Below are 25,964 nucleotides of genomic sequence, written 5' to 3'. Positions count from 1 at the left end.
GAAACCCTATACAGGGCCTCTATGAGTTGGAACCAACTCAGGGCTCTTAACAACACCAAATGTCTGGGGGGGGGGGTGTTTTGTTTCATAGAAAAGGTTGCCATGAAGTTCATTGTAACTATGGCAAGTTTATTGCACAATAAAATTGTATTTTAAAGGATTTTCATGACTGTGACCTATCAGAAACAGATTGCCAGCCCTTTCCTCCAAGGTACCTCTGGATGGGTCTAAACCACCCACCTTTCTGTTAGGAGTAGAATGCTTCACCTTTTATAACGCCCAGGGGGTGGTAGTAGTGGTGGTGTGCCATAGAGTCAGTTCTAACTTTTATCAACCATGAATAGTGTTTTCGAGGCTGTCAATCTTTCCCGAAGCAGAAAGCCTTATCTTTCTTGTGAAATGGCTGGTAATTTTGAACTGCTGGCCTTGACATTAGCAACCCTACTCATAACCTACCTCTACACTGCCAGAGCATGTTGTTATTGTTATGTGACACTGAGTCGGTTCCTACCCACAGTGACCCTGTATAGGGTTTCCAAGGAGTGGCTGGTGAGCTGGAACCACCAACCTTGCAGTTCAAACCAACCTTACAGTCCAGCGAATTAGCCCGCAGTGCCACACATACGATTAGAAAAAGTAAAAGGGACACTGAGTTGGAAATGACTTGACAGCACTTAACAACAACAAGATGTTTCAGAAACAGTAACTATAGGTAGTCACAGCAGCAGACAGGACTAGGGAACAAAGGAAAAAGTGGCAATATTAGAACCTGAAAGCTTGAAAGGGAAGGCTGTTGACCTAGGGCTCAGAACCTGAGAGAGTGTAATTGAGTCGTTTTCAACCCATAGCGACCCTGAACAGGGTTTCCGAGGCTGTAAACCTTTACAGGAACAGAACGCCTCATCTTTATCCCGCGGAGCAGCTGGTAGTTTCAAACTGCTGTCCTTGAGGTTCACAACCAGATTCGTAACCACTGCTTTACCAGAGCTACTGAATGCTGATATTCAATACATATCAGGACTCTGTGTTCTGAGTCCTGTCTTTAGAAATATTAACTCTACAAGTGGCCGGTGATAAAGAGCCAGTTTTCCACTAACAGCAGGTCAGATGCAGATCAAGAGAGGGGGTGGGAGTAAACCATGCAGGTTTTTGAGCTTTTATTACAATTCCCTAGGGAGAACATGCTGGTTTTTAAGTGCATTCAAGTCAATTCTGAGTCATAGTGACCCTGGTTTGTAGTCCAGCACTGATCCTACAGTAAGGGTTTGTTGTTGTTAAGTCCCGTCTGAGTTGGTTCAGACTCATGAGTTGGTTCAGACTCATAGAGACCCTGTATAGGATTTCCAGTTAGCTGGTGAGTTTGAACCACTGACCTTGTAGTTCAAGCCGACATTGCAGTCCAGTGCTTTATCCCACAACACCACACTAAGACGCCACAGAAGTGGTGTTGTTGTTGTTAATACCGTTGAGTCTATTCTGACCCATAGTGACCCCGTACATGGTTTCTGAGGAGAAACTGGTGAGCTTGAACCGCCGACCTTGCAGTTCAAACAGCTTTGCGGTCTGGCGCATTAACCCACAGCGTCACACCAGGACTCCACAGAAGGGTTACAGATGGAAATACCACCTTCAGACGTATATAGATCCAAATAGAAGATAGGTTGAGAAACAGTATCTTTACACTTTGATATTTTTGTTTAATAAATGTTTCTATTATTTTGAAGTAATATGTTTTTTACTTGCCCTCATTCACAGGAATCAAATTAACTACAACTATCCACAGTCAGCAAGGCAACGGGTCGACTATGAAACCAACCATCGATTGCTCATTCGCAAATTTAAGTTGAAGCTGAAGAAAATTAAAATAAGTTCACAAGAGCCAAAATATGACCTTGACTATATTCCACCTGAATTTAGAGATCATCTCAAGTAAAAATGTGACACATTGAGCACTAATGACTGAAGACCAGATGAATAGTGAGATGATATCAAGAAAACATCATCTTCATACATGAGGAAAGCAAAAGGTCATTAAATAGGTAGCAAAGAAACTAAATACCCTGGGTTGAGTTAGGCACTCCTTAGTCTTCAATGTAACATCTTTGATGCTTAACACTTTGAAGACGTCTTTTGCAGTCGATTTGCCCAATGCAAAACATCATTTGATTTCTTGTTACTTGGACATTGATTATGGATCCAGGTAAAATTAAATCCTTGAAAATTTCAATTTTTTCTCCATTTATCATGATATTGTTTACTGGTTCATTTCTACAAATAATTTTGTTTCTTTCAGTTGTAATCCACACTCAAGGCTGTAGTCTTTGATCTTCATCAGCAAGTATTTTCAGTCCTCTTTGCTTTTCAGCAAGTAAGGTTGTGTCATCTGCTTTTTGCAGGCTTTAAATGAGCCCCTCCAATTCTAATGTCACATTACAGAACCAGCCCTGCAGGAACGGGTTTCTGGAGGCGGATAGAGAATTGAAAAGTGGCAGTGGACTCACGATGGTCAGTCGAGAGTGACTTTATTATTCTACAATACAGCTTTAAGTACAATCTTAGGTAGGAGACGTATCTGGACAGCTCATCAATCTAAGGTTTATGGTTACCAAAGTAACCTTTAAGTACAAAGCTAAGAGTGAACAATAACGAGATAAAGATCAAGTACATAGTAACTATTTTCCCTAATTACAGACCCTACCCCAGGCTGTTAGGTCAGCATGATCCCAGCCCAGCACTGATGGTAAGCAAGGTTTTCCCTTTGCTGCAGAAATGGGTCCACCAAATTTCAAAAAAGAGCTGGACTTTCTTGTTTGCGAATTTCCATGTGTTCGTTTCTTTGTTTCTCTTTTCCCATGTTGCATAAGCATCTGGCATCCATGATTCAATCCATTGCAGAGACATCTATGGTACATGGCATAATTGTCCACACACGGGCCTTTCTGTGTCTGATGGTGCCACGAAGTTTTGAACATGAGCTGAAAACTGGTTAAGGGGGAAGTTAACAGGTAGCTTGAGTTTGCTGATAGTTAGCATCCCTACTGGGTAGCTGAAAAGGGAGGGAGAGGTGACAAACCCCATTGGATTCCAGATGCAAGGACATCATTTTTTGTTGTTTTTTATTTTGTTTATATTGCCCTCCAGACAAGGAGGATTTTCTTTTTATGGTTCTATTGATCTTTCTCACTGCTGCCATACTGATATCACACTACTGAGTAATTTTCCTCCTGTACCCTCAACCTTCTGTCCCTGATGTAGCTGAAAGTTGACCAGTTCTTGAAGTAACTGAATGTTGACCAATTCTTTCTGGTACAGTAACTGTGTCTCTTCCATCTTTTGATGCTTTCCTGCATCGTTCAATATCTTGACTATCGAATTCTTCAGTATTGCAATTCAAAGCTTGAAGTTTTTCTTCAGTTCTTTCAGCTTGAGAAGGTGTTCTTCCTTTTTGGTTTTATAGCGCCAGGTATTTGACATTTAATAATAATAGTAAACATTGTCTTCTCAAACTGCTCTTTAAAATGTTGCTTTTTAGTAGGATCAAAGGTACACATTAGTCACTTAAGCTGGTTGCACAAAGTAATTGTGAAAGAAGCTTTTCTTTTTCTCAGCTATGGTACAGGGTGGGATACACAGAGTAGAAGTTTAAAATCTGCCAAAGTGGACCTGCCTGGCCTGGGGGAGACTGGTAGTAGGTAGGGTCCCACTCAAATCCTTCTCCCATGGTACAAATGTGTCATCTCTGGCCGGAAAGTTTTTGATAGTGCACGGCTTGTGATGAAACTTTTCTGATTGTAGGTTGTCTGATTGTAAGTAACAAAAGCTACTTTCTATGTGCTAACAACATGTCTTCAGACTCTGATTGGAAGGATGTAATGTCTATGGAGCAATCCATATTAGTGATTGGTGTCCTTTTTCCAATGGCCTCCTGGCTATCTAGAAATTGGGTTTAACCTGAGAGCACCAAATAGATTTGGAGTGTTGTCTTACAGTTAAGGCATGGTCAAGCAGGATATGTTATCGGAAAACTCCAAGCTCAGCTGTAACTATCTTACTTAAAAATTAACTTAGAACCATATTAATTACAAGTGAAATGGGGCACTGAAAAACCCCCTAGGTATTAAAAGGGTTTTTAGCCTGGCCAAAGCAAAATATAAAAGTCCCAAATGGCCATCATGCCATCCTAATATAAAATTTTAATTAGTAGTCAAATTCTACCCCTCGCACTATCTCTGGAAGGACTATGAAAGGAATGGAAGAAAAATAACATCTTCAATGGGCGCTGATAATCACCACCTAGAGAAATTAATGGTGCCTGCTGGAGACAGCTGGGCTAGGACATTAGCAGGACCTTGAATAAACAGACAACAGAGAGTTCCTGAAGTCCCTAGGGCCCCTACCTACCTCAGGGCCCCTACATCATACCTGCAATCCCTATAAAACTCCCCCCTTTTTCCTTGAGAAAGATCTGGGAGATTTTCTACTCTCCTGTTTCCCTGAGTTTCAGTACTCTACATACACTTTGCTCTTTGTTCTGAGTCCTGTCTCTGAATATTGGTTGCGTCACTGGCAGGTGATAACTGTTTTTCTAGTAACACATATGTGCACAAGACCACACAACCTGAAACCCACTTATAACAGAACCCCTTTCATCAGGCATCTGAGAAAAATCTTGGGACTGTTGAGAGCTTTTAGATGCGACTTTAAAATATGTCCTGGGGTGGAGCTGTAAAATAAGTTCTGCACTGCTAACCATAAGGTGGGCAGTTCAAACCCATGAGTCACTCCTCAGAACCGATTCACTGGCACTTAACAACAATAATGTTATTATACTGAGACTGAGACACTTGTGGAATTTGAAAGGAACCTTGACTTTTAAATATCTCTTAAATCAAGGGTTTTTGTGAGTGTACAGGTAGCAAAAGTGAAGTCAGTATTTGTCACGGTGCTTTAATAAGACTAAAGCATCAAAACCTGACATAATTAAACCCTAATTTAGAATTGTTGCTGTTAAGTGTCATCAAGTTGCTTTGGACTTATAGTGACCAAGTACAGGATTTTCTGAGGAGCAACTGGTGAGTTTGAACTTCTGACCTGCAATTAGCAGTAGAGTGCTTATCCTACAGAGCCACACCAGGATAGAGCTACAAAAACATGACCTCCATCAACCTAAGTGGATATCTACCTGAGAAGGATGTGCCACTCCCTCATCCCAGCCTAAGAGCTTGGCGCTGGAGATGATTGATGCTACCTGCTATTCCCTACTATGCTGGAGGTGACTTCACTCCTGTACTCAGAGCAGCTTCATGCAAGGGCTGTCTCTCCTAAGGAGAAATAAACTGGGCACTTCAGATTTGTTTTCTTAGTCAATACCATATAAATGGTATACTGATTGTGGGCTGATCTACAAAGACTTCTGGTGCTTGTACTTGCCTCCCTCCTTTTTATCTTCAAGATTGTCATATTGTATAGAACAACTTATATCCTGTTCCCTGGGAATCTCCTCTAGCATTCAGGACAACTATTAACCCAAACGGAGTCCTGGAGTGATGCTGTAGGATAATCATGAGACTGCTTGATTTAAATAGAGGTTGTTTGAAGAGACCATTATGTCTTTCAATTAAACTATCTTGCATTGGACCGACCAGGAAGATGAAAGTTTCATTAATGTCTTTTGCAAGAGCCCGGTATTACATATTCTGAAAAGTGAAATGTGTGCTGTGGTCATTATGAGAGTTTCTATGGACACTAGCTGGAGTGTCTGTTGATTTTAATTTGAACAGATTCTAGAGTTTTGTTGAAGACTACATTCAAGGTGGGCCTCTTTATAAACAGCAGCATTAGTAAGATTAAGTAAAATTCGTAAATAAGAAATATTTCCTGCTTTCCAGGAGTCCTGGTGTGGTGCTGTAGGAAAAGCACTGGACTACTAACCGCATGAACAGGTCCGCTGTTAATACCCAGCAACTTTCCTTGGAAACCCAATGCGGGGTCACTACGAGTCAGAACTGACTTGACAGCACTAAACAACCACATATCGCTTTCATAACCCAGAAGGGTTATGAAATGTAATTAATCATTGTGTAAAGCAATCTCTGAGAATATTATCAGTATAATATTATACCACTATCACTTAGGATGTCATTAAGAACTTGCCTGCCAAGATGTTATGAAAGAAAGTTATTATGCTCAATATTGTTGGTAGTTGCTTTGCAGTCAATTCTGACTTCTGGAGACCTCATGTGTACAGAGTAGAACTGCTGCTCTCTAGACTTTACAGGGCTGTGACACTTCAAAAGTACATTAATCACCAAACCTGTGTTCCTAGGTGCCTCTGAGTGGGTTTGAAATGCCAAACTTTCAGCTAGTAGTGAGGCATGTAGCCATTTGTGCCACATGAGGACTCCATTAAGTTTCCAAGAAAAGGGAGACACGGCACACCACCATGCAGTCACAAGAAGAAAGCTGAGGTGAAAACGGAATAGGGAGAGAGGAGCTATGGGCAAAAGCCTTTATTATTTGTCACGTAAGGATGGAAACAGAGAGGGAGAAATTTCCAGTTGATTGGGAAAAGAAACTTAAATATGTTTAGCTATTTCTCCTTGCCAGCCAGTGACTTTGTGACCTGCGGAGATCTAGCAAGAAAAAAAAATAGACTTAGTCTTCTGAGGTTACGAGGAGATGCCAAAGCATCAAATGCAGAACCAATTATAAATTTATGGTGGCATTCCATGACTTTTGCACATTCTGTTGGTGACTGCTAGGTAGCCTGTAAAATCTCAGCTTCTTTGGTATCATGCCTTTGTATGTCCTCTCTCATGAATATGGGTTGGGTTTATTTGATTCTGAGTGGAATGCAGAAGTGGTGAGGTAATTTGAAAGGATTACTTTAAAGGATTATGTCTGCCATTTTGTTATGCCTCTAGCTCTCTCCATATTTTAACTGTCATTTTTGGAGAGGACTGTTTCAAGCATGAATGAAGATCTAATCAAAACAGGAGATATGATTTGGAGATTAATTGTGTGAAAGAGAAAGTGGCAAGGAAAACTACTTTAGGCACAACTTCATCTCACTTCTGACGTTTTATCTGGAATGATCAAATACTGAAGGACTTCATGATTTGTAAAGTGATAGTTCAGCAAAAATAAGTAGGACCAATGAGATTGACTGGGCTACAATGACCTTAAATATACCCTACTATTGGGATGAGGGTAGAGACCTCAGCTAACATTATTCATGAGTCCTAGTGTGGCACTATGGATTGGTGCTCCAGGCTGCAAAATAGATCAATCTCAACAGATGCTCCTCAAAAACACTTTACAGGGTAACTATGAGTTGGAAGCAATTGACAGCACCTTACAGCATTCATGGAAAAGCTAGGAGTTGAAGAATTAACTTGCTGGCACTTACTGCAAACAAAATAATAACGCTCTTAAAGGTCTTCAACACGTTACAAAGAACGCAACAGCTGTTCCCAAATACTTATAGTTGACTATTTGAAATACTGTTACAACTCTTTAGGCGACAATTTAAGTGGCTCTTAAAAGAGCCTTTGGATTTGACGGTGTCCATGCTACCGTTTACTTGGAGCTGGTGTACTTGGTGACGGCCTTGGTACCCTCGGACACGGCGTGTTTGGCCAGCTCTCCTGGTAGCAGCAAGCGCACGGCGGTCTGGATCTCCCTGGACGTGATGGTAGAACGCTTGTTGTAATGCGCCAGTCGAGACGCCTCACCTGCGATACGCTCAAAAATGTCGTTCACGAAGGAGTTCATGATGCCCATAGCCTTGGACGAAATGCCGGTGTCAGGATGGACCTGCTTCAGCACTTTGTACACGTAGACAGAGTAACTCTCCTTGCGGCTGCGCTTGCGCTTCTTGCCATCCTTCTTCTGGGCCTTAGTGACAGCCTTCTTAGAGCCCTTCTTGGGAGCAGGAGCAGACTTCGCTGGTTCAGGCATGATGAGAGCTTTAACCTTTCTAAAGAAAGTCCAAAATGCTCGCTCGGGGTTACGTTCTCGTCTTTTATAGCACTTCTATGCAAATATAGCCTTGTTAAGTCTCTAATCTGATTTGATAATATAGTAGTGGGTGTCGAATATGCAAATTTCATTGCGCTGGATCTGCTTTCTTATTGGTTGTCTAGTTGAAAGACGACTTTAACCAATCCAACTTCTCCTTCAACACATCCATCTAGCACTATAACAGGCTTCGTAACGCTCCTTCTCAGCCACTTCATATCTGCACTTGCCTTTGCTTGTTGCGTTTGTGTTTTTATCCTAACATGTCTGGACGCGGCAAGCAAGGCGGCAAGGCTCGCGCCAAGGCTAAAACGCGATCTTCCCGCGCCGGTCTCCAGTTCCCCGTGGGCCGTGTGCATCGTCTGCTCCGTAAAGGGAACTACTCCGAGCGGGTTGGGGCTGGCGCTCCGGTGTATCTGGCAGCTGTGCTGGAATATCTGACAGCCGAGATCCTGGAGTTGGCGGGGAACGCCGCCCGTGACAACAAGAAGACGCGCATCATCCCCCGCCATCTTCAGCTGGCCATCCGCAATGACGAGGAGCTCAACAAGCTGTTGGGCCGCGTGACGATCGCGCAGGGTGGTGTCCTGCCCAATATCCAGGCTGTACTGTTGCCTAAAAAGACCGAGAGCCACCACAAGGCAAAGGGCAAGTGAAATGTTTCTCTTCGGCCAACCCGTGAATACCTAAAAAATCAAAGGCTCTTTTCAGAGCCACCCACGTTTCCTAAAAAGTGCTGAAATGCAATTTTACTGTTTAGTAGTGAGCATAACGTATTTAAGAGCATTAAAATCTCCAAACGTATAAGTAGCTACTTGTTAAGTACTGTGGGGTCGGTTCCGACTCAAGTGACCCTGTAGCGTTTCCGAGGCTGCAAATTACGGGAGCAGCATGCCACATCTTTCTCCCGCGGAGCAGCTGGAGCTAGTAGTTTCGAACTGCAACCTTGAGGTTAGCAACCCTATTCGTAACCACTACGTAAACTAGCCAATCAAGTTTTTTAATGGAATACAAAGTGCTTGTCCCAGTTATTCGACCCAATTAAACCAGTTCATCTTTAAAAGCCATTGCATACATTTTAGCTGCCATAAATTAAACCTTTTCGTACAACACAATATTTGTTTCCCTGCGCGCTACACTAAAACCTTCATCTGGTGATTTTGTTTTTGGAAGGAATAACTTGCATATAATACGTCTGTAAACTATCTAAATAGTATCAAACAGCACATTGTTTTCTGAATCTGTCGATGTATATAAGCACATATACTTAGGAATAGTTCGTATACTGCATATTCATATCAACTTGCAGTCATAAGAGCTTTACATAAGAGAAAAAAAATGAGAGAACAAAGAAGTATAGTTGACCAATCACATTTCAGGGCGGGCCTTTTAAATTAGGGGATGGAGGCATAGCTACCAATGAAGAGGGGGTGTTAAATGGTCGGTTACTTTTTAAAAAGGCAAGGAATGAAATACACTAAAATCAAGCTTAAATTAAACCTCACTTTTGTTGACTGAATTTTTAAATGAACTAAACTCGAAAGAAAATTTGATTGTACATTCGATCTTCAATGGAAATCCAATCACATTTTTCCGGAAATCATCAGAACCAATTAGCTCACAGCGCGGGTCATATGAAAGGGACTGATCTGTTCCTATAAATAGGTCAGGACCTGCACAGTATAACTCTACAACAAACGCCTACTTCAGTTTTGTCCTCATGGCTCGTACCAAGCAGACCGCTCGCAAGTCCACCGGCGGCAAGGCGCCGCGCAAGCAGCTGGCTACTAAGGCAGCCCGTAAAAGCGCACCGGCCACCGGCGGCGTGAAAAAGCCGCATCGCTACAGGCCAGGCACTGTAGCGCTGCGCGAAATCCGGCGCTACCAGAAATCCACCGAGCTGCTAATTCGTAAACTGCCCTTCCAGCGGCTGGTTCGCGAAATCGCTCAGGACTTCAAGACCGACCTTCGCTTCCAGAGCTCAGCCGTGATGGCGCTGCAGGAGGCGTGCGAGGCCTACCTGGTGGGGCTCTTTGAGGACACCAACCTGTGTGCTATTCACGCCAAGCGCGTCACCATTATGCCCAAGGACATTCAACTAGCCCGCCGGATCCGCGGGGAGAGGGCATAAAATTTGGCTGTCAATTATACTTCTGACTTTTAAAAAAGGCTCTTTTAAGAGCCACTCATTTTGTCAACAAAAGGTGCTGTAATGTCACTTAATTTTGCCTAATATCTAAAGGTTATCTTATGTATTTTTAATTTCTGACTTATAACCAAGGTTTCTTGGAGCATGTAATTTGCCATTGTCGAGTTTGACTCGATATTCTATAGGATCATTGCCATCTCTTTTCTCCCCTAGTACTTGGGTATGTGTTCAATACCATCCAGTCGATTCCTTAGAATGACCCTGTATTGGGTTTCAAAGGAGTGTCTAGTAGAGTTTGAACAGTCAGTCTTGCAGTTAGCAGTGCTTATCCTGCAGCACCACACCAGGACAAGGGTATGAGTTGTTGCTGTAAATGCTGTCAAGTAGGTTCTGACTCAGCAACCCTGAGTAGGCTTAGGAGCAGATGGCAGGTTTGTTTGTTTTTTTTAATCAAAAGGAGGGGCAGATGCTTTTGTGGGCACTTGCACCTTACTATACAGCTTTATCTCTATTGTTTAGAGGGTCTGTAGACACAAAAATGATTGTGCTTATGCTTTTTATAAATTCTTGTGATTTTTGGTGATGGTTTATACAACAAATTAGGTTCTCATTTAATAATTTCTATACATATTCTTCAGTGACACTGGCTACATTTTTCAACAATGTGTCATTCACATTTCCATTCTGCTGGTTCTGTTTCCATTAATCTAGCTTTCCTGCCTCCCCCTACATTTTCCTTTTCATCTTTGTTTTGCACTTAGTATTTTCTGATTGGTCCTGTATAGATGATTATGTAAAACAGCACAGTACTCATGAATGATATTATTTATTTTACGGGTTAAGCTATCATTTAGATGAAAGATTATTTTGGGGAGTGGTTTCTGTTCCAAGTTTTTATTGCATCTCAGGCCAATAGTCTTGGGGGTTCCAAGTTTAAATTGTATCTCATGGTAATAGTCTTGAGTTTTTGTTGTTGTTGTTGTTGTTGTTGGGATTTGAGCTTTATTCTACATTTTATTCCATTCCATCTAAGACCATATATTGTGTCCTTAGTGGTAGCCAGGCACCATCTAGCTTTGGTTTCAGTATTCCTGTATGACAGTTAGTCCTGTAGACTAATTTCATTCTTGAGTCTTTGGTTTCCTTCTTCTATTGCTTCAGATGACTACAGACCAATAGTTGTATCTTAGATGGCTACTCAGATGCTACTTACCAAACTGGTATATAAAACAAATTTAAAACTTTATATAACATATATACAGTTTATGAAAAATGCTATGACATTTGACTGAACTGTCCCATTAGTCTATCGTGCTAAGCCTTCAAATCCAGTATATAAATCATGCAAGATGTTTGTTATGCCTAGACAGTATATATAACTGTGCCCATATGTGCTTTATTTTATATATATGCATATGCTACCTACATATACAGCACACACAAACATGTATGTACATATACATGGACAGCCATATACTCACAAGTACCTTCCTATGCATAAACATGCATACATACAAACATGTGTGGTGCTGTTAAGTGCCTCAAAGTCAGTTCTGACCCATAGCAACCATATATAGGGTTTCTGAGGAATGGCGGTTTGTGGGCTTGAACCACCGAACTTGTGTTTCAAACCAACTTTGCAACCCAACACATTAATCCACAGGGCCACAAGCCACACATATATTATTTGGTTGTTGTAGAAGTAATTCTTGAAGTTTGGAGTAATGGTTAAGGAAACCACATTAGATCAATAGTTTTAAAATAAGCTTTGGTTCCCTTAGATAGGCCTCAATAACCCAAAAATGGACCATATTTTATTTTTTCAGATGGAGAAATTGGTCTTGTTCTGTACACTTATGGTGTGTTGATGGCAAAGGTGGTTTGCGACTGGTTGCTATCCAAAGGTCTTAGATTTAAACCCACCAGTTGCCTGGGAGAAAAACCTACTGTCTTTTTATGAAGTCCTGGTTTGACTCTGTAGGATAAGCAGTAAGTTGCTAACTGCAAAGTTGACAGTTCAAACCCCTCAGAAACTCTATGTAGCGTCACTATGAGTCATAACCAACTCAATGGCACTTAACAACATCTATTTTGCAGAAGATTATAGTCAAGAAAACCTACAGAGCAGTTGTACACTGTAATACGTGGGTCAGAAGTGATGTCACAGCAATGGCCTTGAGTTTCAGGCAACCTTACTGCATTTGTCAGAGTCCTGGTGTGGCATTGTGGGTTAATGTGCTGGACTACAAAGTTGGTTTGAACCAAAAAGTCAGAGGTTCAAGCTCACCAGCCAGTCCTAGGAAACCCTTTATAGGGTCCAGAGTTGGAACTGACTCATTGGCACATGACAACAACTGCAGTTGTTTGTGTTAAATTCAAAATAATAAAACAATCCTCCTGTAATGAAATGCTTCTAATATTTAATTCATCAGAAGAGAATCATAAGGGAGATAAACCAAGGTACAACAGGAATATATAGTTTATAAAAGATTGACTAAGATGAGAAGAGAAAATACAGATGAAAAAAGATTAATGTGCTATGCGGCAATTATATTATAACCTTTGGGTTAGCTTTTTTAATGACATGATAACATTCATCTGTAATGGATAAAACTCATTGCAATTTATGATTATCCTACAAATTAAAACTTTAGATTCTAAGAAATAATCAAATGGGAAATGCATTCCATAGAATATTAAAAAATTAAAGAAAAAAAACTTGGGCATATTTATTTGATTATGCTGCCATGTGACATACAACATGCATCTATCCTCAATTAGAAGTTTTACTTATTTCTTAACAGGTCTAAGAATTGTCCTTTTATGACCAGCATCCTTCATTTGATGTTTTCAGTGACCCCATTCAAAATGAGGAATCTGAATGAAATCCACTTACTTTATAGCACACAACAAAGAATACCAAAGGACCAATTCCTCACCTGTTGTTAAGTACTGTCAAGTCGGTTCCAACACATAGCAACCCTATATAGGATTTTCAAAGAATGGCTTGTGAACTTGAACTTGGGATTCAAATAGACCTTTTGATCAAGTGCTTATCCTACAGCACACGCCAGGACTTCTCTCCTAGCCCTTTTCTCCCAACCAAGACTCATGTCCTCTTGTTTACCTTGTTTCCTTCTATTTTCAAAAAGATAAAATAATGATTTCAAAAATACAAATTATGCTTGGGTCAAATGTTTAACACATGAATGAATAAGACAACAGTTATAATGTTACTATATGTTGAAAAAGCATTTAAGAAGTCAATAATCATAGACAATTTTGCAAAGAAATGTTAGGTTAAAACAAAATTAGAAATGCCAAGATGCTTTTGTACTAGGTAAAAATCTACGTTTTAACAATTAACATCATTAAATCTGATACCTTCCATCCAGTTAGCAGTGAAATGAACAGCATACATTTCCCTACTGGATGGCACTTCACAAAAACATGATTTCTAGTATAGCAGTTCCCCTGCCCCACTACTACAATGATTCCTTTCTCTTTAACCCTTTTCTTTCTGAATATAGCTTTGCCTACATGTAGGTTTTGTTAGAAAATAATGCAAGCAACATAAGTTAATTAATAACTTACAGCAATCATAGTATGACAAGTAAAAAGGGAGTTGAAATAATTTTACTAGTATATTGTATTTAAATCAAAATATCCAGAATATAACCATTTCACCATGTAATCAATATAAAAACATTTTTGGTACAATATTTCCCATTACTTTTTATCATACTGAACTTTGAAATTCGGTGTATACTTGATTCAATTTGGTGATAAATTTCTATTGCAAATACTTTACAGTTGAAATAATTAGCATGACCATATTGTTCAAACATAACTAAAAGCTTCCAGATTTAAATTCATTAAAATTACACAAAATTAAAATTCTGTTCTTCAGCCTCATTTCAAAAAGCAGCATGTGACTTTGACTACCATATTGCACAATGTAATACAAAAGGGGAGATTACAGTTGCAGTGATGGAGGCAGCTGGTTAAATTGGAGTTTATTGCTATCACGTTTTATGGTAACCCCATGTGTGCAAGTCTGACCTTACAGAAGCAGATCCATAGGCTTGTCTTCCTCTGGGTGGTGTTGAGTCACCAAATTTTGGCCTAATAATCAAGGTCTTGGAGTCCTGGTGTGGTGCGGTGGGCTAATATGCTGGAATGAAAAGTCAGTCTGAACCGCAAAGTGGTGATTCAAACTCACCAGCTGCACCTAAGAAAACCTATATAGGGTCACTATGGGTCGGAACCAAGTGGACTTAACAATAACAATCAAGCTCTTGGAGTTCTGGTGTGGTGCCAGAGGATAAGCACTGGATTGCTCACAGCAAGGTCTGTAGTCAAACCCACCAGCTGCTCCTCTGAACAGGGTCACTATGATTCAGAACAACAACTAAACCACTGCACCACAAAGGATTCCTAAAATGAATACAGATTTAAATGTAATCATGTAAATTGAGCACTGATATCCAAAATGAAAGAATTACACATTTACTTGAATCTAGAATATGCAAAATAGATTGAGAGGGACTTTAGGTCAGGTGATGGGATTTCCTCAAGTAATTACAATGATTGCCAACTACTATGAACATTTTACCCAAATTTTACCTTTTGATTATCAAAATACCTTTCTACTTTAATGTCCCTGTCTTCATCTTTTGGTTAGAAAAGTTAATCCATATGACAGGGTTCAAAGACTTCATGGATAATGGAATTTTCCCACTAACTTTTTGAAGCCCCCTCATGCGGGCTTTCTACTCAAAAAATAAAGACACTAAGTTAAAATATAAGATAACACATCAGATGTCACATACTAGATCCTAGCGCTGTAAAGGTGAGAGGAATCGAGAGGATAAACAGGGGGTACGCAGCTCTGGTAGTGTAGCGGTTACGACTTGGGCTGCGAACCTCAAGGTCAGCAGTTCAAAACAACCAGCTGTTCCACCATGAGGCTTTCTGCTCCTGTAAAGATTTACAGTCTTGGAAACCCTGTACAGGGTCGACTATGAGTGGGAACCCACTCCACGGCACATAACAACACGTTATCTAGTTTTAACAAACACCCCAGCTCATTCACACATATTACACAAAATGCTTCCTTTCTCTCCTCTCTTGGCAGGACCATTTTACCAAGCTCACTGGTTATTTTACTTTAATTTGCAGAGCATAAGGTTTCTAGGAGTCCTGGTGTGACATTGTGGGCTAATGCGTTAGACTGCAAAGTCATTGGAACTGCAAGGTCGGTGCTTCAAACTCACCACCTGCTCCTTTGAAACCCTATGCAGGGTCCATCCCTATGGGTCGGAGTCGACTCGACAGCACTTACTAACAAGAAGGCTTCTCGGGGAGGAGTGAGAAGACGCCTTTACTTTTCACATTCCGAGGTTAAAATGCATGGTAATGTAGAACTTCAGTTGATGACTTGACTAATGTGTGCAAGGAGTCTTGGTGTGGCTAAGAATAAGCACTGGAGCACAAGATCGCTTTTGAACTGCAAGGTCGGTTGTTCAAACTCACCAATCTCTCCTCAGAAACCCTATACAGGGTCGCTATGAATCGGAACCGCCTCGACAGCATTTAACAACAACGTATGCTAGAATCCTATCTCAAAATTGAAAAATAGTTATTACTTTAATAAGTGTAATCGTTTCAAACCCTTAAACAGGAGGATTTTTCTTTTAACAGGGAGTGTTACAGACAGTTCAAAGCAAGAGCATGGAAACAAAGAAACCTTTTCTTCCAGGCCACTGCAACTTAGACTGAAGCTGAGAGGCCTTTGTGGGCGGGGATAAATTCCATATCCATCTCACTCCTCCCACCTACCTACCACTTCCGCATTTGTAGTTCTCAACAAGGTCCGCTATGGGGCTATATATCTATGAACCTTGCTTTCTTCAGCTACACGTTTTTGGGAGTTTGTCTTCTTCACCATGTCTGGTCGTGGTAAGGGTGGCAAGGGCTTGGGAAAAGGCGGCGCTAAGCGCCACCGGAAGGTCCTGCGTGACAATATCCAGGGCATCACCAAACCTGCTATCCGGCGCTTGGCCCGACGAGGTGGCGTAAAACGTATCTCGGGTCTCATTTATGAGGAGACTCGCGGGGTCCTCAAGGTCTTTCTGGAGAACGTGATCCGGGACGCCGTTACTTACACGGAGCACGCCAAGCGCAAGACTGTCACTGCCATGGATGTGGTCTACGCGCTCAAACGCCAGGGCCGCACCCTCTACGGATTCGGCGGCTAAGCTGAATTTGCAGGAACCATTAATGCGCAACGCTAAAGGCCCTTTTCAGGGCCACCTCTCTACTCACCAGGAAGAGCTTAACTGCATTCTAATGGTTTCTTTTTTCTTTAAATCTAAAGAATTAAACATAAGCTTTCAATATATCTTTCAACAATATAAGTCTTTGGGAGCTAAATTTAACTGCTTTGATAGTTATGTGCCATGGAGTCAGTTTCTGCACAGCGACCCTGCATAGGGTTTCCAAGGCTAAATCTACAGGAGCAGAAAGCATCTTATGTGGAACTGCTGGCTATCTCTCGAAGTTAGCAGCCCGATTCGTAAACACTATACTACCAAAACATGTATACTGCAAAAAATATTTTGGAAACATCCTAATTATTGCCCCCCCCCCTTTGTTTTTTTTTTTTTTTTTGGATAGTCGAATTCTAGTTGCATTAAACCTGTCTCAGAAAACAATAGTTTTCAATGACTAGTTTACGTGGACAGGTTGTCTTACAGGCTTATAAATTTTGTGACTGGTTCTAAATCTTAATATGTCTGAGTACGTATAATAGGATAAAACTGCTGACCTTAAGGTTCACACCCCGATTCGTAACCACTAAGCTACTTGTTATGTGCCCTGGAGTCGTTCCGACTCATAGCAACCCTGCACAGGGTTTCCGAGGATGTTAATCTTTGTTGTTAAATGCTGTCGAGTCGATTCCGACCCATAGCGACCCTGTAAAGGGTTTCCAAGAAGCAGCTGGTGAGCTTGAACCACCGACCTTGCAGTTCAAACGACTTTGCAGTCTGGCGCATTAGCCCATGACTTTGCAGTCTGGCGCATTAGCCCACAGCGCCACACCAGGACTCTTGAATTCAAATTCCAATGCTGGCCTTACAGTCCCACACCTGACAGTCCATGGTATATTAAGTATTCTGCCAATTCTTTGGTCTTACTTATTTTTCACAGGCACATGGGGTAATTGAAACTGCCATGGCTTAAGTCAGGCACATGTTAGTTTTCAAAGTGGCATCTTTGCTCTTTAAAACTTTAAAGAAATCTATTGCAACAGATTTGCCCCATCTATATATAGTTTGATTAAGGGCCTCTGGTAGTGCAGTGGTGACGAATCGGGCTGTGAACCACAAGGTCAGCTGTTTGAAACTACAAGCTGCTCTGTGGGAGAAAGAAGAGGCCTTCTGCTCCCATAAAGATTTGTAGCCTCGGAAACCCTATACAGGGTCACTATGAGTGGGAACCGACTCCACAGCACATTACAACAACAAATGTGTATAGTTTGATTAATTTAAAAAAAAAAAAAAAAACCCACCTTACATTGTGAATTGAGTGAAAGTTTCCAGTTTACATTCAACAAATCATATACTTGGTTTCATTACAATGATTGTAGGCCCCTGCATGTATCATCAGTTACCAGAATTTACTTCTATTCACTTTAAGATTTGCAGCCTCAGAAACCCTGTGCAGGGTCACTATGAGTCGGAACCAACCCCACGGTACTTAACAACAACAACAATCCTAGTGTGGTACTATGGGTTGATACTCTGGACCGCAAAGTCGGTTTGAACTGCAAGGTTGTTGCTGCTCCTTGAAAACCCTATACATGGTAGCTATAACACCCTCTACCCAGTGAATCATTTTCCCTTTCTTCCCACCCCTGGTAACTATCACAGAATGTTTCTTTTTTTTTTCTTTTTTTTTTTTTTTCACAACAGTGGTCTCATATAAAATGTGTCCTTTTGTGATTGACAAATTTCATTCAGTATAATGTACTCTGGTGTCCTGGTGTGGTGCTGCACTGAACAGGAAAGTTGGTTTGAACCACAAGGTTGGTTTGAGCCACAGGTTCAAACCCACCAGCTGCTCCTTGGAAACCCTAGACAGAGTCACTATGAGTCTGAGTAGATTCGATGGCACTTAATAACATAATGTACTCCAGGTTCTTTCATGTTATGTGCTTCACAGACTGTAGTTTGATTTCTTGTCTGCTGCTTAGAAAGGTACTGATTATGGATCCAAGCAAAATGAATTCCTTCAAAATTTTCTCCTTTTATCATGACATTACTTATAGTCCAGTTATGAGGATTTGTGTCTTCTTTATGTTGAAGTCTTTGAATTTTATCAGTAAGTGCTTCAAGTCCTCTTCACTTTCAGCAATCAAGTTTATATAATTTGCATATCACCGGTTGTTAATGAGTCTGAACCACTATGCTATTATTCTAAAAAAAATATTCTTACATGCTCTCCCTTACTGCCATCTTCTCCAAGTCTTCACATTGTAAAAGTTCTCTTGACATTAAACCATGGCAGTGGCATCACTAGGGTTGATAATTCATAGTAACTATGATAACTCATAGTGACCCTGTATAAGGTTTCCAAAGAGCTACTGGTGAAATTAAACCACTGACAGTCCAGTTCTTATCCTATAGCGCCACAGCAGGACTCCTAAAGCACGTTGTTGTTAAGTACCATCCAGTCACTTCTGACTCAGAGCGAACCTGTACAGGGTTTAAGAGGAGCCCCTGGTGGATTTGAACCGCCTACCAGTGCAGTGTGGTCCTACAGCGCTACACCAGGTGGCCGCATTTCATTTGTTGTTAAGTGCTGTCGAGTCGGTTCTGACCCATAGAGACCCTGTAGAGGGTTTCCAAAGAGCGACTGGTGAGCTTGAACCACCAACCTTGCAGTTCAAACCTACTTTGTAGTCTACCGGATTAACCCACAGCACCACACCAGGACACTAGGTGCCGCATTGGTGGTGGAGGTGGTTATGTGATGTGGAGTCGGTTCTGCCTCACAGAGATCCTGTACAGGGTTTGTTGTTGTTAAGTGCCGTCGAGTAAGTTCTGACCCATAGCGACCCTGTATAGGTTTCCAAGGAGCAGCTGATGAGCTTGAACTACTGACCATGCAGTTCAAATGGCTTTGCAGTCTGGAGCATTAACCCACAGCGCCACACCAGGACAGGGTTTCACCAGGCTGTAAATCCCGCGGAACAGCTGGTAGTTTCGAACTGCTGATGTTGCGGTTCGCAACCCGATTCGTAACCACTGCGCTACCAGAGTTCCTTAGGCGCCGCATTGTTGTTGTTAAGTGCCGTCGAGTCGGTTCCGACCCATAGTGACCCTGTACAGGGTTTCCGAGGGCCGCATTAGAAGGTTGAAAAAGTAAATTCATAGAGAGATTTCGTTTTGTAAGTATATTAATACAGAGGCAGGCCTGATTTGGGGCGGGGGGAATTGTTCTACCTACATACAGGAAAATTTTTATTAAACTGCTGAAATACTGCACAAAATTATATGAAAGTCATTTCGGTGTCAACCCCTATGACAGTGTCACCTGGTGTGGATTGCACCCTTTGCGCTTGCCTACGGACCACACTGAACCAATGCATAATGGACCATAGTGTCAAACAGTTTGAATCAAATTCGTTACTAAAGAGGCTTGGATTGCAAGTCATTAGAATACTGAAGCGTGGTACGTACCCTGAACAGTCTCTCCTGGAAAATCAGTCGAGTAAAAATAGGTACCTAACTGCAAACATAAAGAAACCAGGATGCATAACAGTGCTTTTGACAGTGGAGTTTCCAAATAGTGTTGGAATGAAGAATGAAAATAAGGTCCGGATGTTGTTTTTAAGTGCCTTCGAGTCCCTTCTGACTCATAGCGACCCTGTCTAGGATATTCGAAAGGGTGCTGGTGAATTTTAACTGTCGACCTTGCAGTTCAAACCGAACTTGCGGTCAAGTGTTTATACTACAGCGCCACACCAGGTCTGAAAACGGGTTAATTAAGCTTTTGAAAAAATAAAAGTCTACTTTCTCATCAAGCACATTCTACGTATATTCAAGCAGAGGAAAGGCATATGGAAATCAGGTTAAAATGAATTGATAAATTTGTGAATCATGCTTTTATATATGAAACTTTAACAAAGAAACTAGTATGTAGCGAATTATTTTCCACGAAGGAGGGGAGGGAATAGGTTAATTTTTTTTAAGTTAACCTTTCAACCAAAGAATACATCAGTCGCAAACTGCTCACGCACTTCCGGAACTTAGCAACTGGCATTGCCCATAATCCAATCAGAGCGCTTCTGTCTCTATATAAGTAGAGGAGCAGGCACACGTCTGCTACATTTGTTTTGTAAGTAAACTATGGCTCGCACTAAGCAGACTGCTCGTAAGTCCACTGGCGGCAAAGCGCCACGTAAGCAGCTGGCCACCAAGGCTGCCCGCAAGAGCGCGCCAGCCACTGGCGGAGTGAAGAAGCCTCACCGCTACAGGCCCGGTACCGTGGCGCTGCGTGAGATCCGTCGTTACCAGAAGTCCACCGAGCTGCTGATCCGCAAGCTGCCGTTCCAGCGGCTAGTGCGGGAGATCGCTCAAGACTTCAAGACCGATCTGCGCTTCCAGAGCTCTGCCGTGATGGCGCTGCAGGAGGCGTGCGAGGCCTACCTGGTGGGGCTCTTCGAGGACACCAATCTGTGCGCCATCCACGCCAAGCGTGTCACCATCATGCCCAAAGATATCCAACTAGCCCGCCGTATCCGCGGCGAGAGGGCTTGAGATGTTCTCCCACGTGAGTGCTAGCTATCCAAAGGCTCTTTTCAGAGCCAACAATCTTTTCTGTGGAAGATGCTGTAATAGATACCATGTAGCCAATTAACTCTCAACTAGAAAGCCCTCGAAGGAAGTATGCCATTTGGTTTTGGGGGGAAGTGCGGGGGGGTGAGGCGTGTTAGTTTTCAAAACAAGCCTACTTCCTGTGGATGATTTGGTTACCAACCACTGCCCCCCTGTCTACTTTGCTTTCGTAGCCTAACCCTATCTTTTTGCACGGTAGACTTCTTGATCCCTCTATTTTGAAAGGAGCCCAGACAGTAACTGGTTCAACTTCGGTTGTCCTTAACTCCCCAAACTTATAAAGGTGGCCTCCAGCTCCTACCTCCAACACTGATACATCCCTGTGTCAAGTCAACATTTAGGTCTCAGACACTGACTTGTACCCTCTTGCTTGCAGACATAGTGTTTGGCAGCGCGAGTCAGAAAGAACTCAGAAATTTTAAAGAGCAAAGTTTATTGTTGGCAGCCAAATTGTCAGCTCAAGCCCAAGTCACTCGGACCCCGAAATGAGGAGGGGAGCAGAGTTTTATACAAGAAACACAGCGATTCCAACACAGACTTGTTAGCTGGGGTGGTAAATTTCAGCAGACCCTTATTCTGTAAGTGGAAGTAAATCCACCAATAAACCCTTATCTTGGTTGTATGGGTGGGCTAAGTTTTATCCTGTTTGTTCAAGTGTCCTTGGGTCATTCTGGCCTTCTAGGTTTTTCTGTAAGAAGTTTATTATTTTTCCATAGGGTGAGGTTGGGGGAAAAGGGAGCACAGTGAACTATGCTATAATATTTCAAATGGCAAATGGGGGCTGTTAGTTATGCTATAATATTTCAAATGAGGGCTATTATTATACCATAACAATAGCAAGTCCCAGGAGCCCGCGCTTATGCGCTGCGCAGCTAATTTAAAAAGTTGTCAGTGCCATCTAGGCTCTGGTTCAGACTCAAAGTGAACCTGCACTTAAGGGTTTCCAAAGAGCAGCTGGTGAGTTTTAACCACCGACCTAGTGTGGATTCCTCATGTGGAACTGTAGGGTAAGCACTGGATCACAAGGTTGCTTTTAACTGCAAGGTCTGTGGTTTATACCATTCAATTTTCAGAAACTCTATACAGGGTAACTGAATCTGAACTGACTCAAGAGCACTTAACAATGTGTAAGATATGCACTGTGTATCTTCTCAACAACGAGAATAATATATATATTATTTGATACTAATTGGCTGATGTCAAGTTGGTTCTGACTTTCAGTGACCCTGTAGAGGGTTTCTGATGTAAATCTTTATGGAAGCAGAAAACCTCGTCCTTCTTCCTGCCTGGTGGACTTGAACTGCTGACCTTGAGGTTAACAGCTCAACGCATAAGCCCCAGATACATAGTAGAACATATACTGTTGCAGACCGTGTGTAGACTATACAGGCCGCAGGCTCTGAGGAACAAATGAGGCCACTGGCAGTCATGGCCAATTGTTTTTAATCTTAGTATTAGGTTATGTTTATAATTAAATGCAGACATGAGCCCTTATTATCCACAGAGAAATATTAGAACCTCCTAAAGCCAAGACTAAAGGTTTCAAAGGTCAAGCCTTTCTCCAAAAGATTGACTAAAAATATCTTAGCTACTTTGCAGTTCTTTGTTCTACAGACGAAAAAGCCATCTTCCCTGAATCTCTCCCAAGTGCAGGTTATTATTCAGCCAAGTTCCTGAAAACCTGGCTCAGGGAGCTAAAACAGCAGGACTCCGCCCAAGCCTTTTGTCCTTACCTCTCACCTTCCCCCAACTGAGCTCAGGGGCTATAGATATGTTAATTGAGCCTGAGAAACCAGGTTGTGGGCCTGGGATTCGAACCAGCGATGTATGATGTAAAGTTACCTGAATGTCTGGAAAATTACTGATGTCAGCTTTACCTTGTCTTAGTCCCTCCCACCTTGGTGTGAAGCTCCTCCCCTAAATAAAACAGAGGCCCAGACCAGCCCAGGTGTGCATTACAAGTTGGAGGGCATACAGTAAAGATTGCAGGGCAGTGAGTTGCTTCCTGCAGAGGCCACGATGCCTGTAGTCCCAAGTCTGTCCACCAGTGATGCATCCACCCTGGTTTCGGGGTGCCTCCTTGTCCCCCTCCTTCTGTCTGTCTGTGTATACTTTTGCTATCTCTATCTCCGCTGGATCTCCCCTCGTGAACCAAACACTCATGAACAACACAACTATGTCGAGGACAGTCCCCGACAATATACCAATTTACTAATTTCTACATGTAGAATTCAGTGACAGTGATTGTCCTTGATGAGTTGTGCAGCCATTTGTACCATCTTTTTCTGAGTTTTTCCTCCTCCACTAACATAAACTCATTGGCCCCTAATTTCCTATTTAATCTTTCCCATTGCTGTTGTCAATTTGATCCCATAAAGACAGTTATTAAAAGAGCCCAACACTCAAGGCAGATATTCTTTACTAGGTAAGATAAACTATTGTTATGTTGTAAGAAGATTTCAGGGGATATTTTTGGTTTAAGGTTTAAAGATTAATTCAGAGGAATAATTTCACAGGTTCATCCAGCATCCACAACTCCATGAAGTCAGAAGTCTATGAGAATTTCTAATTCTTTACTGCATATAGTCTTTTTTCTTTCTTCCAGTTATCATTGTTCTAGAATTATATACAACATAACATTTGCCAATTTGCCTTTTTCTTATGTACAGCTTAGTGATGATGTCAATTACATTATACCAGTTGTACAATTTTCAATTTTTTAAACAAAAATTAATAATTTTATTTGACTCCCATATAGTATGTTATATAATTATTTATAAACTGAAATTTTAAGCTAAGGTCATATTTAACCTTAATCACTTGAGTTACATTACTCTCAAGGAGTCCTGGTATGGTGCTGTAGGATAAGCACTGGACTGCTAACCACAAGGTCAGCAGTTTAAATCTTCTATCTTATCCTTGGAAACCCTATTATAGGGTCACTATGAATCGGAACCAACTCAAGAGCACTTACTCTCATAACCCCTACACAACATTCTAATGCTCAAAAAGCATGTGAAAATGATTGGATATTCGATAAAAATCTGAAGAATTTATCATAAACAAACACTGCTATTCAGGATTTTGTTGTTGTTGTTAAGTGCCATCGAGTCGGTTCCGACCCATAGCGACCCTGTACAGGGTTTCCGAGGGTGTAAATCTTTACGGGAGTAGAAAGCCTCATCTTTCTCCCGCAGAGCGGCTGGTAGTTTCGAACCGCTGACCTTACGGTTTGCAATTGCATGTTAAATGCTAAACTGTTATGTAAAGTAAAGCCATTTGGACTGCAAGGTTGGCAATTATCGCTCACCAGCCACTCCTTGGAAACCCTATACAGGGTCACTATGGATCAGAACTGACTCGAGCGCACTAAACAATAACAACAATGAGATTTTACAACCCAAGTTGTAGGAAATCTTGATTTTAACTTTATCATTGTTATTTATTAGCCATTTGACTTTGATTGAGTTATTTAGCTTGTCTTCATTTCCTCACATATTGAACAGATTTAATTTATATGAGAAAACTGAACATGAAACCTGGCACATGTACATTTTAATGGATGTATGACTTTTGTCTTTTGACCAACAAGGCCTATGGTTTGGGGCATTTTCTATATTACAACTCTGGTAGCGTAGTGGTTACAAATCAGGCTGCGAACTGCAAGGGCAGCAGTTCGAAACTACCAGCTGCTCCGTGGGAGAAAGATGAGGCTTTCTGCTCCCGTGAAGATATAGAGCCTCAGAAACCCTGTTCAGGGTTGCTATGGGTCAGAACCGACTCAACGGCACTTAACAACAACAAAACTGTTGACTGGCAGCAAATGATACTTCTAACCACAAGAGTTGACAGTGTTGGTTGTTTGCTTCTGGAGCCTCCAGTACAACCAGGTCATAAGCATGTGTCCAAGACCCTGTCTATTAGATTCACTATGGCAACTGTGGCAGAAGAGCTGCTGGAAGATAAGGGTCAAGAAATAAGGAACACCATTTCCTAAGCATTATATAAAGAGCAGGAACAGGGGAGCGGATCTGTTACCAGAAACAGTCTGGATTTATTATTATTTGAAAGATTTGTGTCAGTCAGTTATATACCAGTCTATTTGTACTGGCCATTAAAATAAGGATGTTTTTGTTGTTGTTAAGTGCCATCAAGTTGGCTCCGACTCATAAGAACCTGTATAGGGTTTCTGAGGAGCGGCTGGTGAATGTGAACCGCCAACCTGGATTGTTGTTGTTGTTGTTATGTGCCGTGGCCAGCCTGGATAGAGGCACTTTTTTTTTTTTTTACTGTTTAGCATCTGATCTAGCCAATGATTCTGTGTGCTACCCACATACTCTTAATAAACTACCTTTCCGATTAACTCAGCAAGGCTGCTTCAAATGCTTGCAAAGAAACATATCCTCTGCTGCAGAATGTAGTAACGGAATGTTAATTACAGTTTTCTTATAATGCATCATAAGTAGTTCGTAGGAAACACACAAGAATTCTTCATTTTTACAAGAATAGGGTACACTACATGGCCCTAACTTTACAAATTCGGGAGTATAATAAATTCTTCCTAACAATCTGGAACTTTATACCATACAAAAGTTGCAAAGAATTTTTCTGTTTAAGAAAAAAATGTTAAAAGGCTTTATTTAACAAGGACATTTAATTCTTGTTTTGGGTAAAAATTCATATTCTGTTTACCCTTAACAATTTTATCAAATATTGGATGTTGTTGTTAAGTGTGCCATCAAGTCGTTTCAGACCCATAGTGACCCTGTATAGGGTTTCCAAGGACCGGCTGCTGAACTTGAATCACCAACCTTGTGGTTCAAACCGACTTTGCAGTCTAGTGCATTAGCCCACAGCACCACACCAGGACTCCTAATATTGTGTTGCAGACC

General features: G+C 41.5%; 4 protein-coding genes across 5 annotated transcripts in view; 3 read left to right on the top strand and 1 right to left on the bottom strand.

The window, feature by feature from the left end:
• Positions 1 to 16,428, top strand: part of LOC102824026 (histone H4-like) — a 120,996-nt gene extending 104,568 nt beyond the window's left edge. The window contains exons 4-5 of one of the 2 annotated variants that reach the window (XM_006872810.1): positions 9,730 to 10,072; positions 16,102 to 16,428. In XM_006872810.1, the coding sequence (XP_006872872.1) occupies positions 9,730 to 10,072; positions 16,102 to 16,428 (670 nt within the window). Of the gene's footprint in view, positions 1 to 6,495; positions 6,561 to 9,729; positions 10,073 to 16,101 lie in introns of those variants that run through there. The other variant, XM_006872811.1, reaches the window with a different exon arrangement.
• On the bottom strand, positions 7,579 to 7,959 carry LOC102823280 (histone H2B type 1-like). The gene has a single exon (XM_006872808.1). The coding sequence runs from the start codon at positions 7,957 to 7,959 to the stop codon at positions 7,579 to 7,581; it is 381 nt and encodes a 126-aa protein (XP_006872870.1).
• On the top strand, positions 8,283 to 8,675 carry LOC102823650 (histone H2A type 1-like). Its single transcript, XM_006872809.1, has one exon. It carries the CDS (start codon positions 8,283 to 8,285, stop codon positions 8,673 to 8,675), a length of 393 nt encoding a protein of 130 aa, XP_006872871.1.
• Positions 16,429 to 20,583: 4,155 nt separating the features above from the next.
• Positions 20,584 to 20,994, top strand: LOC102839401 (histone H3.1-like). Its single transcript, XM_006872770.1, has one exon. The coding sequence runs from the start codon at positions 20,584 to 20,586 to the stop codon at positions 20,992 to 20,994; it is 411 nt and encodes a 136-aa protein (XP_006872832.1).
• The last annotated feature ends 4,970 nt before the right edge of the window (positions 20,995 to 25,964 follow it).

This window comes from Chrysochloris asiatica, unplaced genomic scaffold (assembly GCF_000296735.1).
Source record: "Chrysochloris asiatica unplaced genomic scaffold, ChrAsi1.0 scaffold00213, whole genome shotgun sequence".
NCBI lineage: Eukaryota > Metazoa > Chordata > Mammalia > Afrosoricida > Chrysochloridae > Chrysochloris > Chrysochloris asiatica.
The sequence above is the reverse complement of the archived record's forward strand: the minus strand, read 5'-3'. Positions and strand labels throughout refer to the sequence as shown.

Coding starts and splice junctions, on each gene's coding strand:
- LOC102839401 (XM_006872770.1), top strand. CDS start 20,584: ATGGCTCGCACTAAGCAGACTGCTCGTAAGTCCACTGGCGGCAAAGCG.
- LOC102823280 (XM_006872808.1), bottom strand. CDS start 7,959: ATGCCTGAACCAGCGAAGTCTGCTCCTGCTCCCAAGAAGGGCTCTAAG.
- LOC102823650 (XM_006872809.1), top strand. CDS start 8,283: ATGTCTGGACGCGGCAAGCAAGGCGGCAAGGCTCGCGCCAAGGCTAAA.